The 14,607-nt window shown below is 47.5% G+C and overlaps 1 protein-coding gene across 2 annotated transcripts in view; it reads left to right on the forward strand.

Moving 5' to 3' along the window:
* The window catches only part of Alpk3 (alpha kinase 3), a 44,696-nt gene extending 42,926 nt beyond the window's left edge, over window positions 1–1,770 (forward strand). For both annotated transcript variants that reach the window (XM_051206574.1, XM_051206575.1), the window contains one exon: window positions 141–1,770. In XM_051206574.1, coding sequence (XP_051062531.1) covers window positions 141–486 — 346 coding nt within the window. In that variant the 3' untranslated portion in view covers window positions 487–1,770. The remainder of the gene's footprint in view (window positions 1–140) is intronic.
* Window positions 1,771–14,607: the final 12,837 nt, after the last annotated feature.

The raw sequence follows: 14,607 nt of genomic DNA on the forward strand, positions 1-14,607 counted from the left end.
GGGTATGAGGAACCCATTTGGGAGTTTGGGAGGGAACCACCTGAGGTAACATTCTGGTACAACATGGCACTCTGATGTCAGGCAACTACCATGGGCATGTCACATGGTAGGGCCCACTCAGCTCTTGTGTTTGGCTACAGATACCAAGGCCTCAAGGAGAGCTGTTTCCTTGCCCTGCTGGACCAGTTTGCCTCTTCCCACCAGTGCAATACCTACTGTGAGATGCTGAGGCTGAAATCCCTCAAGGTCTCTGAAGCTGCCCACCCCCAAGCCAAGGCCAAAGGCTCCAAGAGTCCATCTTCTGGCAGGAAAGGCTCCCAGCTGAGCCCCCAGCCTCAGAAGAAAGGTGTTCCTAGTCCTCAGGGCTCCCGGAAGAATGCTCCAAGCTTCAAGACCACACCTCAGGCCTCTGAGCCAGTTACTGTTCAGTTACTGGGACAGACCCCTGCCCGAGAGGGGAGCTCTAAGATCCAGGGTATGCGGTAGCCCCAACAGGAGGCGGGGGGCCTCCATTTGACAGCAGACCAACAGGAAGCAGCTTGAACCAGACAGAGATGTTTTCAATTCAGGACTAATCAGAGAAGGTGCCCAAAGCAGGTACCTCTTGGGGACTTCTCTGAGTAGTTTCACCTCAGTGAAAGGCTTTGGGCATGGCACATGACCTGTTGGCCTCTTCTAATGCCGTTATTGCCCAAGGCTCCCAGGCTTCAAGTGGGGCCCACCTCCAAGTGCCTGGTGGCCTTGGCCCTCATTTACGTTTACACTTGCCACTGCTGGAGGCTCCCTGAGTCCTCTGCATGAGCTCTGCACTCTTGACCCAGCTGCCACATGAGCAAATGTTGTGCTCTGGGGCCTGCGGTCAGCATTTACCTTTCACCAGTGCTGTGCTTGTCCTGGCTCTCTTGCTGTGCTCAGGGCACCAGACTTCCTGTGGGGTCTAGCCTGTGACTCTCAGGGTTTCATCTCCTCTCAGCTTCTTTGCCTTATTCATCACAGCTTATCCTGTAACTAACCTGTCCCGAGTCCAGATGGGAACCAGGGCCCTTTTGGAGCTCATCCTGTCTTTGTGCAGAGTTTTGTTTTGCTTTGTTTTGGATGATTCATGTTCTTGTCACTCCAGCACTTACTTGTTTCCCATGCTTCCTTGCACACACCCCCATTCCAGGCTTTGAACCCAGTGCGGTCTGCTGCCTGCCCTTCACTAGCTTTTGCTTGTCCCTTTGTCCACAGGCTCCTTCCATCCTGACCTTGCACCCTCCCCACCAATGGCTGGGTGAGAACAGCCTCTCTGGCTTCACCCCACCCCAGTGCACTCTGCCCTGGCTCTCCCTGCTTCTCTGCTCAGGAGGAGGGAGGTAGCATGAGCGCATGTGAACGGCTTGGGCCAGAGGGAGGGCTTTGATTCTGAGGCACCTTGTACTCTGTTCTGATAGCAGTGAGGTTGCAGTCAATGTCACATCTCTGTCCTGAAGGAAGAGATGACTGGGACTCTTCCTCAGGAGGGAGGGGGACACAGGATGTCCCAGGAGGGTTGCAATCGCTTATGTGTTCAGGTTGAGAAGGACGTCTCTGTACCTACCTCCAACCATTGCTCTTGATCCTGGGGCTCAACTCCAGATGCTCAGGTGTGGGTTCCCAGGGAAGTTCTGTGCTGGGTGGGTCCTTCTAGACACCCCTCCTTGAGACCTAGGATGGGGTAGGTCTGGAGCTAGCCTGCTCCCCTTGTTATGCAATAAAGGCAGCAACTGTGTGTCCTGTTTGTTACCCTCATCTGGTGTGACTATTGATTAAGAATGGTCAAGCAGGCTCCCTGTAGTCCCTGGGCTTGTGGTAAAATGGATCTGATTTGGCTCCTAGCCTGGTTTGGCCTCAGCCATCTGTGGTCACAGTGAGTTTAATCGCTATGGCTGGATAGTACATGCTACAAACAGTGCAATGGAGCAGCATTGCAGTGTCTGGGAATTTAATCCCTTCGGTATTGAGCCCTCATTTGGGAGAGGAACTAGAAGGAAGGGATCCGAGGAGAGCAGAGCTAGGGGCCCAGCAGAAACTTCATCTCTGCTGCTTCCACCAGTAAGAGGAGCCCAGCAGCAGAACATCTGACCTTCATCCACAGGCTGGTCCTTTCCTCCTTCTCATCAAGTGCTCATACCCGCCCGCCAGGCCGAGGGCCCTCCCTTGACTGACACTTCCGCTTCCACGGGGATGCTTGTAACTTCTCTACCTCCTCCTTGCTTAGAAGACTCCTTATTTTTTCTTCTTGCTCCTGTGTGCCCCCAGCCTGCATATCCAGTGAGATCTGAGCCATTGCTCATGCCTTAAATCACTGAGCAGGTATATAGTAAGAATTGTCTATATGGCAGACCCAGACTGGCAGCTTTAGGAAGGCAACAAGCATCAGTTTGGGAGAGATGAGTATCTTTTAGAATGTGATTTAAGCACCAGAAATAATAACTTGGACCAACTTAATGGAGAAAATGGCTATGGGAAGGATATTGGACTAGCTCACCCACAGAACCAAAAGAATAGTTGAATGGTTAGCCTTGGGAAGGCAGGAACCCAAGCAGCTCCCAGTAGCTGCTGCCTTTATCCCCAGTAGGTTCCTCCACCAAAATTCAGATTCTAGTCAGGACAATCTGGCCTGGGGCTCAGGGGCTCATGGGGTGGGAAAGAGGCAGTATTCCCAAAGTTGGAGATTATTTTTGAAACAGCATCCCAGGTAGCCCAGGCTGGCTTCAAACTCACTATATATAATAGGTGAGAGGCTAGCCCTGAACCCTGGGTTACAGGTGTCTAAGAGGAATGGAGAATGGAAGGATGGAAAGGGTTTGGTGGGCAATGCTGAGAGATACACCCTGGCACAGATATGGAGACTTCCTACTCTGTATTCTGTCACCACTCCCACATTCAGCCAAAACCCAGCCCCCTGATCAGAGAGGGACATGCCCAATACCCAACTATGAGGAGACTGCCATTTGTCAAAAGCCAGTGCCACTAGCTACGGTTCTTCAGTTTAATCATAATCCCACTTTGTGAACCAGCAAGACAGGCCCTTCTGCTGGACATGCCGTGCCATGCCAGAAGTACTCCAGGAATCTTGTCTCTGGTCTTGCCCTATGTTACGTAGTAGCAAGTTTTCTTTCTCCTATAGAGTTCCTGCTAGCTGTATCCATAACCTCTTTTCACTGGTTGATCAGAGGTATAAGCACGCTGAATGGCAGGTGGTTGCCTTGGCTTAGTGTTGAGTTACTGTATCTCTGAGGATGAGTATCTCCCTTGAGAATCTAGTGGGAACCAGAGCGCTGTTCTCTCTAGCACTGCTATCACAGGCTCCATATAATTCCCCATGTGCTACATATACGCACCTCAAGTGCTGCTGGATCTGGTAGAACCAGTTACATCACTAGTTTTCCCAGCTAGGCTTTAGGCTGGCAGCATTCTAGATTGATCAATCAAAAAGTGGACCTTAATAGCCAGGAGTTTGACTCATAGAACAATGGGACTAAAAAAAATAAACAACTGTTCTGGTCTCAAGAAAACCATTTACCACCAGAACCTTCTCAAGGAGTGTATGCTGCTTGCATTTTTCCCCCCCCCCCCTCTCATACACACACACACTAAGACATCCAGGAAAACTGTTGATCCCCTAGTCCTACAGACCACAGGGAGCTCTTGAAGGAAGTTGGAAGGAACTCTCACAGTGTCTGACTGTAAGAATAAGGGCTTCATTCAAAGAGGTGTTTGGTTGCCTGACTTCCTCTGCAGGTCAAGTCTAGAACTCAAGTAGGAGATCTTGACTTTTACTGTGGCATCTTGAGACTGGCCTGTTGGTCCAACCAGAAGTCTTTAGTAACAATGACCACTAGGTAACACTTAGGGGCTGTCTGACCTTTCCCATTCCTAGGACTCAGACACTGATAACGTACAGCTCCAAGGTGGCTGCTACACCCAAGTTCATTAGTCACCCAGCAGTAGTGTAGCATCAGCAAAGGGAGGCTGTCTCCTGCCAGAGCACGGAGGAAACATTCCTGTCAGCTTGTATTCAGTGTACTCTGAACACTGATGGGTGAGGTGGTGATTTCTGAGACTGGGTGAGGCTGCTCCTCCACTGCTGAGGTGAGGAGGTGCCCTGCTAGCCAGTACTCCAGGGGAAGCCAGCAGAACCTCATCCATCTCTCATAGGCAGGGGAGTCCATCTTGTTTGTCCTGCCCGAGGGCAGAGGCAGGTGGGGATGGGTACATGCTAGGGCCCCAATAAAACATTTTTGTCTCCTGACATCTTAGGATTCCTGCTTTTCTTGTGTTGGTCTTTGTTTTGTTGAGAGCATGTGTGGGGGTCTTGCTGTGTTTCCCAGCTTGGTCCCAACTCCTGTGCTCAGTGGTTCTTCCTTCCCAGGCTCCCTTGTCGCTGGGACTATAGACACACATAGCTACAGCAGCTCTTTTGGTCTTTCACATAACCTAGCATAGGCCAACATTTGGTCCAGATTCATGCTATGCTACTCATGCTCCTCAAAAATGGGAAAACTTCCAGGCTCTATGCAGTTCTATATGGAATGAAGAACTTCTGGTGAGTGTGCATCAGTAAATAATACCCGAGCCAGAATTCCACTGCCCATCCTGCTGAGCAACGTTTCACAAGTTTCTGCTTCTTTGCACAGTGCTTTCTCTATTCTGTGCAGTTTCTTCTGGGCACAGTTTCTTCTTTTCCTCATATGATGCTGCCTCTGTGCCTACCGCTGCAGAGGGTGGACTCAGCTTGTTGGCAGAGCAGTGTTGTGGTGTCAGCAAAGGGAGGCTGTCCTGCCAGAGCATGGAGGAAACCTTCCTGTCAGCTTGTATTCAGTGTACTCTGAACACTGATGGACGAGGTGGTGATTTCTGGGACTAGGCGAGGCTGTGTTTCAACTAGTGGTGGGTTTCCAATTTTATAGAATTGATCTCTGAGTTTATTTGGCTACACATTGCAAAAAGATTTCTACATAACCACAGCAAGGTTTCACTCCTGTGGAGGGGAAGAGAATTTGAACTATCACAAATGACTTTAAGGATGACCAGTGAGGGATGGTAAGGTTGTTCAGTGGGTAGGGGCACCTACCATGCCTGATGACTCAAATTTGATCCGTGGTAGAAGAGAGCCAACTCCTGCAAGCTCTCTTCTCTATCCCTCCCACACATACTAAATGTAATATAATTAATCATTAAAGATTTTATGATTTTTATTTGTATGTGCGTGCATGTATGTATGTGTGTGTGTGTGGGTAACCTTGGATGCCAAAAGAAGGTATCATACTCCATTGGAACTGGAGTTACAGGCTCTTGTGAGCTACCTCATATGGGTACTGAGTTTGCTTCCTCTGGAAGAGTAGCAAACACTCTGAATTGCTGAGACATCTTTCCAGCCCCCAATGTAATAGAACTATTTTTAAAAGTAGATATCCAATGACTTCTCTATCCTAAAGTCTGAACAAGCGTCTCAATGTGCTTCACCATGGCTCACCTTCACAACAAACTCCAGAAGTAAGCCTGGACTTCCTGGGGAAGTGAAAAGTCATCCAGGCCCATTACCAGTCTGCCCAGTGAGAACATGTGTGTGGGGTTAAGCTCTGTCTGCCCTTGGCTGGCTGTGAACAGAATATTCACAGGATGCCTGGGTAGCCCATGGGGCTAAGGAAACATTAAATGACAATCCTAGAAGATAGTAACCAGGACATCAGATGACCCTGGCCTTAGCAACTTGCTGTCATCACATGTTGCCTTTGGATAACTCAAATCCAACAAATCCTTTTGCTTCTCTGAGTTTCCTCTCAAGACAGAAAATCTTGCCTTGGTCTTATGTTTCCCTGAGGCTGGAACATCAGGGGTTCTGTGAGGTAGAGGAGGGCTGATTTGTCTTCTATCTCCACCCTAAAATGGTGTATGTTACTAGAAAAGTAGCTAGTGTGGAACACACAGTAAAAGTCCTACCCCATTCTGCACTCCAGAGGCATCCACTAGACACCCACAAGCTGACTTAGCCCAGGCTCATCACCTTAGAGAGACTTCATGCTATGCTCAGGGCTCTGACGGGTGGCCTTGTCTCAGTAAATCTCCCCAGGATATAATCTGGGTCCCAGTTTTGTAACTTAGCATCCTCCTGTTGATCAGACTCAAGAAGGATGCCTCATTCCATTAGTTTCCCAGGAAGCAGAACTTGCACATTGTAAACTCACCTCAATAGCTTGAAGTGAGAAATGTGAAGTAGATTGCACACTGTGCTTACCACAGTGCTAACTCTCCCTTTTGGAGGGAGCAGAGCAAAGGAAGCCATGGTATTGGGAGACTTGGTGTGCAAGCAAGCCTTGCTTTAAGTCCTGCCATGCTGGCTCTGGCTTTTTGAATTGAGATGTAGGGACCCTCTACACCATGTGGTACTTATACTGCTGCATTTATAATAGCATACAAGACAGATACAAATTTCTCCCTCAAGGAGTTTATAGTCCTGTAGGAAAAGCAAGAATCAAAGCTACCCTATAATAATCCAATATAATGGTGCTGCCTATAATCTCAGAACCCAGGACATAGAGGAAGGGAGATCAGAAGTTCAGAGTCACCCTTGGATATATAGAAATCTGCCTGGGCTCACCATTCTCTGTTTCAAAGTGGGGAAAATACAAAAGAACATATTTTAACAAAAAGAGTAGTAGCTACAACTTCACTTTTATTGCTAGACTCTGGGGCATCCGAGCTTAGGTCAAGAGAGTGTTGGAAACAGGAAGGGGAATGTCAAGAGCAAAGCAGACCCAAGAAACAACCAGTGTAACAGCTCAAAGCGTAGGCATAGTCAAGGGAACATGTTTGGACACTGTGGAGTTAGATGACTCTATTGTTGGATGGTTTTCTTCCTAGGTCCCCTGGAAGAACAGCAGGTGATCTGCCAGTCATCCCTCCAAAGAACTTAGTGCATGTCAATCACCTGCAGCGGCTTCTTGATATAGTCAACAACCAAGATCTCATTACATAGTCCTGGCTGGCCTGGAACTCCCTGTGTAGCCCAGGTTGACCTCTAACTCAGTGATCTGCCTGCCTCTGCCTCCAGAGTGCTGGGATTAAAGGTGTGTGTCACCATGCTTGGCTTACTGTGGCTTCTTCATATAGTCAAATGACATGGCAAGTGAGGAACAGTAGGTAGCTGCTGGTGACAGCATACTGTTTGCAGTACACTTTAATATGGTTCTTAATTATCGCCATCATATATTATTATATACAGGACATACCTGCATGTGCTATATTTTTATAACTGACAGTGCAATGGCTATGATGTTACTGGATGAGAAGAATTTGTCATTTCTATTGTAATATTACATAACTGCCATGTATGTGGTTCTATTGTTTTATTATTGATGGAACTGTGGTCATGTAGCATACCATGATTTACAAGGATGGGATGAAATGACAGCTCAATGAGAACATGGTCATCAAGAGACTGGTGTTGCAGTATGAGGCTCAGAAAGAGGCAAAACCAAGGGTCAGAAGGACATTGGCATTGATCATGAGAGCAGCATGCATCACTTAGGACCCACTGAAACAATTGGATGTAGCAAACACCTGGTGATGGTGGTTTTAAAATCAAGTTATTTCTCATCAGGAAGGAGTCTGTAGGAGGAAAGAGATCTGCATGTGGTCCACCCCAGGGCTGGCAAAGCAGCCTAAAACATCCTTGAGACTGAGGCTCCTTCAGCTTTCTGCTTGCCCTGCTGGTCCCAAGTAGTGGTTTCCTGTGTGACATTACAAGTATGAGAGCTAACATGGTAACAAAGCTGCCTAGCATTGGAGAGTAGTGACATGGTGGCACATACCTGTAACCCCAACAATCAGGAGGGTGAGGCAGGAGAGTACTGCAAGTTCAAGGCCAGCTTAAATCATATAATGAGGCTGCAGAGTAAAAGTCTATCTCATATAACAAAAGCTGGGGCTAGGCAGATGACTCAGTTCAGCTTGCTGCATAAGCATGACAAACTAAATTTGAACCCTCAGCATCCATGTAAAAAGTGGGTTGCACACATTGGTCATAACCAACAACTCCCTAATTGGACTTAGGACACACTCAACATGAGGGAAACTATGCCTGGTACTGGAAACCTAGCTAGCTACTCATCACTAATGAAGTCATGGACATTGGAGGAGACTATAATAACTGATTACTAAACCAGCATACGCCCTAACAACAGTCCATAAATACTTGCCTTTATAACCCTTAGATAAGTATCTTTACTCATCATCAAGGGTAAACAGACAGAAAACCACAGCCAATCAAATTGCAGAGTTGAGGTCCCAGTGGATACATCTACAGATACTCCTGCAGCTAAGGCTCAGGGAACATTGCAGGAGAGGGGGTGTGGAAGAGCCAGAGGATCAGTGAGTCTGCTGTGTGATTCTTTCCTAGTGACATCAGAAGCTGTACCCACAAAGTCTCACCAAGTTGACTGCTCAAAGGTGAGCTGAACAATTATAACACCAATGGATGTGCCGAAACTGGATGGGGAGAAGCCCGTGAGACCTTAACCCTATATAAAGAACTATAGGTAGTTGAGGAAAGTTGAGATGGAGAAAGGTGGTCCTCCCTAGGGAAGAGCACTCCAATTGGTTGTCTAGTGCCCAATGGTTGGCCCTAAAAATATACATACAAGGAACACTAAATGGAAGTAACACCACATGGACACAAGGGTTATATTTCGGAATATATATATATATATATATATATATATATATATGCATATATATATGCATGTAATAACAATGAAGAAAGAAGGCATGAGTTTGAAGGAGAATGGCTTGGAGCAGGTAAAGTGGAGGGATGTTGTAACTAAATTATAATCTAAAAAAAAAAAAGTTGAGTGTGGTCAAAAGCACCACCTGTAACCCCAGTACTGGGGGGAGGGTAAACAGACAGGAATCACTAGGGTTCATTGTCTTCCAGCCTAATTCCAGGTTCAGTGAGAAATCCTGTCTCAGAGAGAAGTGTTGGAGCAGGATCATCCTCTAGCCTATGCACACACATGCACACATATGTGTGCAACCTCCTCCCCTGAAACTCAAACACTCCTCTTCCCATACATATAAAATTAAGAGAGCTCTCTTGTAGAGACTGCTGAGTCACCTGATCTTTTGTGGCTTTGTGGTTGCCACTGTCTCTGGGCAGGAGGTGCCCCTTACTGGTACTAGAGACCTTGGAACTAATAGAGTTTATTAGAGAGAGTATTTCTAAAGGACAGAGGGAGTGGTAGCTACCACACATTACAGCCTCAGGGGATGTACCACATGTAAGGAAGGCCCCTCATCCTGGAACTGAGGCCCTGGGAGGATGCTGAGATGATAGGGCATGATCATATGGCTTTTGAGCTGAGATGATGGTCTCATCCGCTACTCCACTCTGCCTCTTAATAATCAAGAAGTGAGCTGGGCATTGGTGGCACACACCTTTAATCCCAGAACTCGGGAGGAAGAAGCAGGTGGATCTCTGAATGCAAGGCCAGCCTTGTCTACAAAATGAATTCCAGGACAGTCAGGGCTTCAGAGAAACCATGTGTCAAAAAACAAAACAAAACAAAAACAATAAATAACAAGAACAATAGTAGTGTAGCACACTCAGGCCCATGATGGGGTATGTCCCTATTATTCAAGCAGCTGACAGTTCTGGCCAAATTAAACGCCCCAGTTGCATGCTAAACCTGTTCACTCCAACCAATTTTCTGATAAAGATTCTGGCTCTTAGGGAGCCAGAAGTGTCAAAGAAGCAATTGGTTCCCACTTATCTGGGCTGCTGCTATGCAATCCAAGAGCCCTTTGCTGTGGAACATATTCTCCAGGGCTGCGGTGGGGTAGGTGGCGGCTCACATTTGTCCTTCTCTGAGCTGTTACATGGAAAGCAAAGTTACCTAAGAGGCAACATCAGGACCTCCTCTATGGCTGGCCCATGGCTGACAGAGTGTTTGGCAGGTTGCAGGACATGCTCTTCATTTCCCCTGTGCAGCCAAGCATAAGCCAGGCTCCAGCTGAACACGCCTCAAACCTGGCAGACATTGTCCTGCACTGGTCCTCTCAGGGACACAAGTGTCATAGGGGCCATCCAGGCAGCCTGTGTTCTTGGAGTAGTTGGGCTCTTACTCAAGAGTGTTGGGCTGGCTGCCTGATACAGTCATCCCTTACAGAATTCACACTGGGGCTCACTTGGAAAGTTATTCAGGGACACAATGTCCCTCACAGTACAGATTATGAGCAGAGACTGCTTATAATTCACAATGAAGGTAGTTCAAGTTTGGGCCCAGAATCCATCCTGTCTGCCAACCAGCAGATGAAATGGAAACATTGGTTAGACACTGTCTTAGTTAGGGTTTCTATTGCTGTGAAGAGACACTGTGAGCACATCTCTTATAAAAGTAAACATTTCATTGGTGTGGCTTGCTTTAGAGGTTCATCATGGTGGGACATGGCAGTGTACAGGCAGAAGTAGTACTGGAGAAGTAGCTGAGAACCCTACATCTTGAAAGCAACAGGAAGTGGACTGCCTCACTGGGCATGGCTTGAGCATATATGAGGTCTCAAAGTCCACCTCCACATTGACACACTTCCTCCAACAAGGCCACACCCACTCCAATAAAGCCACACTTCCTAATAGTGCCTTTCCCTTTTGTAGTTGTTATTTTTTACTCTTTGGCTCTTTACTCTTTGGGGGGACTCTCCATCTAACTCCCAAATAAATACATGGAGGCTTATTCTTTCTTATGAATGCCCAGCCTTAGCTTGGCTTATTTCTAGCCAGCTTTCCTAAAATTAACCCATGTACCTTTTGCCACTGGGCTTTTCCCTTTTCTTGCTTCTGTAATCTTAGTTTCACTCTTACTCCATGGCTGGCTGGGTGGCTGGGTGGCTGGCCCCTTCTTTTCTTGCTCCTTGATCTCTCTTGCTTCCTTATCCCTATTTTTCTCCTTCTATTATTCTCTCTGCCTGCCAGCTCCACCTATCCTTTCTCCTGCCTTGCTATTGACTGTTCAGCTGTTTATTAGACCAATCAGGTGTTTTAGACAGGCAAAGTAACACAGCTTTATCTATTTAACAAATGCAGCATAAAAGAATGCAACACATCTTTGCATCATTGAAACAAATGTTCCACAGCATAAACAAATATAACCCATCTTTAACATTCAACAACACCCTTTGGGGCAGTTTTCTTTCAAACCACCACAGATACCTCAAAAGCAAACTCAAATTCCCCAAATCTCAACAGCTGCCCACTCAGTTCACCTCACAGGTTGTTCCTCCTGAGCGGTCACTCCCTTATGGGACTGGCTCCCTGTCGCACACACCTCTGTGGAGGACAGCTGGAAGGATGGCAGGCGGCACCTACTTCACTGGGTCGTTGTGACTGAAGACTGGTGAGAAGCAAATGAACCAGGAGCCTGCTGACCCACAAGCTGGCCGAGACTTAGCCGTGAGGTGGCCAGGTCCACCTACTCACTCTCCTTGTCATGGAACTGAAGGGCTGGGGTGATGAAACTTGCTTCTGTAGGAATGAAAAAGTGGAAGGAGTGTTTCCAAATGAGTCATGTGATGTGGGGATATAGCTCAGCTGCTAGAGCACTTGCCTAGCATGTAAGAGGCCCCGACTTTGATCCCCAGCACTGCATACCAGGTGTGGTGGCTGCCCAGGCTGTAATCCTGGCATTAGTATGTTGAAGGCAGAGGAATCAAAAGTTCAAGGTCATCTGTGGCTACATAGTGAATTCCAGGGCATCATGGGATACATGAAATCATATCTCGATTTTTTTTAATTAAAAAAATGGTTTTTTTTAAAGCATAATAATTGGGTTTGTAGCATATTAGTCAACTTCTCTCACAGGGAGTAAGGCGATGGACTAAACGAGGAACCATGTTTGCCCGTATAATTAATAAATTTACCCATGAATATAGAGTTCTCAGCTAACAAGGCAAGAGAAACCAAAATGAACAGCTTCCTCATGTCCCTTCACTCTTGCTAGTGACAGAAGGAAGAAGTAGCCTTTGCTGTAAAACCCATGGAAGCCAGAATGGCTGGAGAGAAGATGCATCTGGATTGCAGAATAGCTTTACTTGCTCAGACCGAAAACGAAACACCTTAGTCCCTCACCGTGTGGAGCCGAGCCAAACAGAAAGTAAAGCTCGATGAAGTAGCCGTTCCAAAGCTCCAGCCAATTAGATATTTGCAAACAGCGATCTCTTGACTGAGTCAGTTCTCCCTAGCTCAATGGCATGGACCACTGATGACTGTGGGGCCACGTGTCCTTCCTCTAACTAGCCCTACACTGTGACTGAGGTCCCTGAGTGGCAGACAATTGCCATGAGCATCAGACGGCCAGGTAAGAAGACTTGCTCCTTGGCTAAGAATGTTCCTGAAATGGGAAGTGGCTTCTAGAAGCGTTAAGTCAACTATTGGTTGCCTTCAAGGAGTACCATGGGGCTGGATGCACCAGCAGCTTCTGTAGGGGAAAGGGCCAACCAAAGAAACACCCCCTGAGCACAGCCAAAGAAACACACTTTGTCCCTGCAACCAGAACCAAAGAAATGAACCCTGAGCCTGAAGCCAGTGCCAAAGAAACACACTTTGTCCCTGGAATCGGAGCCGGTGAAAGAAATAAACCCTGGCCCTAAAGTTAGAGCCAGAAGGCTAAAAAGGACCAGTGAAAGAAACACACTTTGGCTCTGAAACCAGAGCCAAATCTGACCCTAAACCTGTGCAGAAAACTAACCAATCCCTGAGCAGGAGATCTAGCCAGGGATTGAAATTTGGCCAATCCCCACCCTGGAAATCTCCCTGGAATAACTCCACCCCCTAAGAAGCCCCCTGTATAAACCCTGTGTCTGTTCAGCTTGTGGCTGTCCGGCTGCCTCTATCCACCCTGGCAAAGGTGGCCATGCTCCTGGATCCTTCCCTGAGGTTTCGGTGAAGACCTTCTTTCCCTTGAGCAGAGATGACCCTGGGTGGAACAGTGTGGATCAGGGCTGCAACACCCCCCCACCCTCCCACCCCCACCTCTGGGAAAATTTCCCCTGGCGGAGTGGAGTTGTTAGTTACACTCTTCCTTCAGGAGGACATAACAACTTTGCTGGGAAACCCTCTCCTGCCCGAGCAGAGCTGATACACTGGGGAACCTTTCCCTGAAGCAGCACTGTAAGCTGCTGTGCTTGCTGTGACCCCTGGTATTCCTTGTGCCAGAATACCTTTCCATCCAAGCTGTAACCGTTTGATGTCATATGGTCTTCTCTGAACCGTTCCAGAACCCTGCACCTTGCTTACCCATGCTTGCCACTCCCTCAGCTGGCCTGGAGGGGAAAGTGGGTCCTGCTGGCCATTCTAAAAGGAGCATCCTAGGATGTAGGAGGGGAGCAGTGTGCCAAGACTGTCCAGGATGGGCCTGGGACAGCAAAGACAGCTGCCAACCTGCCAGCATCAGACTCCCGGCCAAGCTCTTGGTTTAATCCTCAAAGTTAGTTACCACCCTCAGCAGTTCACATGGGGGAACATGTTAACGTAAGAGTCCAGATCTCTGGGCTCCAGGCTCAAGGTTCATCTTGTGATGAGCCTTGCATTAAATCCTTGTTTAGAGACCAGGGCCCCTGAAGCTGCAGTGTAAGGCAGACTGAGAAGCAGCCTACTGACTGTTGGATGCAGTGCACCAACCAGAGAGGAAGAAAAGGCAGAGGAAATGGCTGAGACATGAAAGGAGCCACTGAGAAGGATTGCAGCATCAAGATGGATAGAACCCTTCACTGAGGCTGAGGGAATCCCTTCAGTATCAGCTCTGGCCCCATGCCAATCTTGCTCAAGGCAAACTTTTATTTTTTGACCAAGGGGGTCCAGTGCCCAGACAGTAGGTATTTCTGTCAGGTAAGCAAGCTTGGAAGACCCTAATATTTCTAATATTTCCTATTAGAAAATGAGTAATATAGTACACAGTTAGGGGGGATAAGGAAAATTTCCGCTCTGTATATTTCTATAACATTTGCATGTTTGATTCTTCATATGTAGTGATGGGTGACTAGGATGACTGAAGGCCAGGAGGTACACACATGTAATCCCAGTACTTGTGATGTGGCAGCAGGAGGATTGGTCATTTACAGCTTTCCTGTCTCTTCAGCAGGTTCAAAGCCAGCCTGGGCTAGATGAGACCCTATCCTCCCAACCCTAATAGAAAAAGAAAATTTTCCAAGAACAGGGGGTACTCCTGTCTCCAATCTCTCCTGTTCGATTCCCAAAACTACAGTGTGTGTCTCTGTATGAGAACAATCTTTGGTGGGTGTCATAAAGGGTCACTAATTGTTAAAGAGACGTTGCTAATCCTGCCGTGCAGGTTTAATGCTTAGTTTGAGGACTGAAGATGAAAGTGTTGTTCCTCAACTTTGCACATGTTGTTTGGATGTTTAATAAGGGAGGGAGGGAGGAAGGAAGGGAGGGAGGAAGGAAGGGAGGGAGGAAGGAAGGGAGGGAGGAAGTAAATGGTGTGGCTTTGGTTTGCTTTTGTGGTCATGTGATGCGTAGACCTGAGTCACACCCCAGTCTGTGACAGTGACACTGCTTTCTGCATCTTCCAG

The sequence above is a fragment of the Phodopus roborovskii genome, unplaced genomic scaffold (genome assembly GCF_943737965.1).
Source record: "Phodopus roborovskii unplaced genomic scaffold, PHOROB, whole genome shotgun sequence".
Classification (NCBI taxonomy): domain Eukaryota; kingdom Metazoa; phylum Chordata; class Mammalia; order Rodentia; family Cricetidae; genus Phodopus; species Phodopus roborovskii.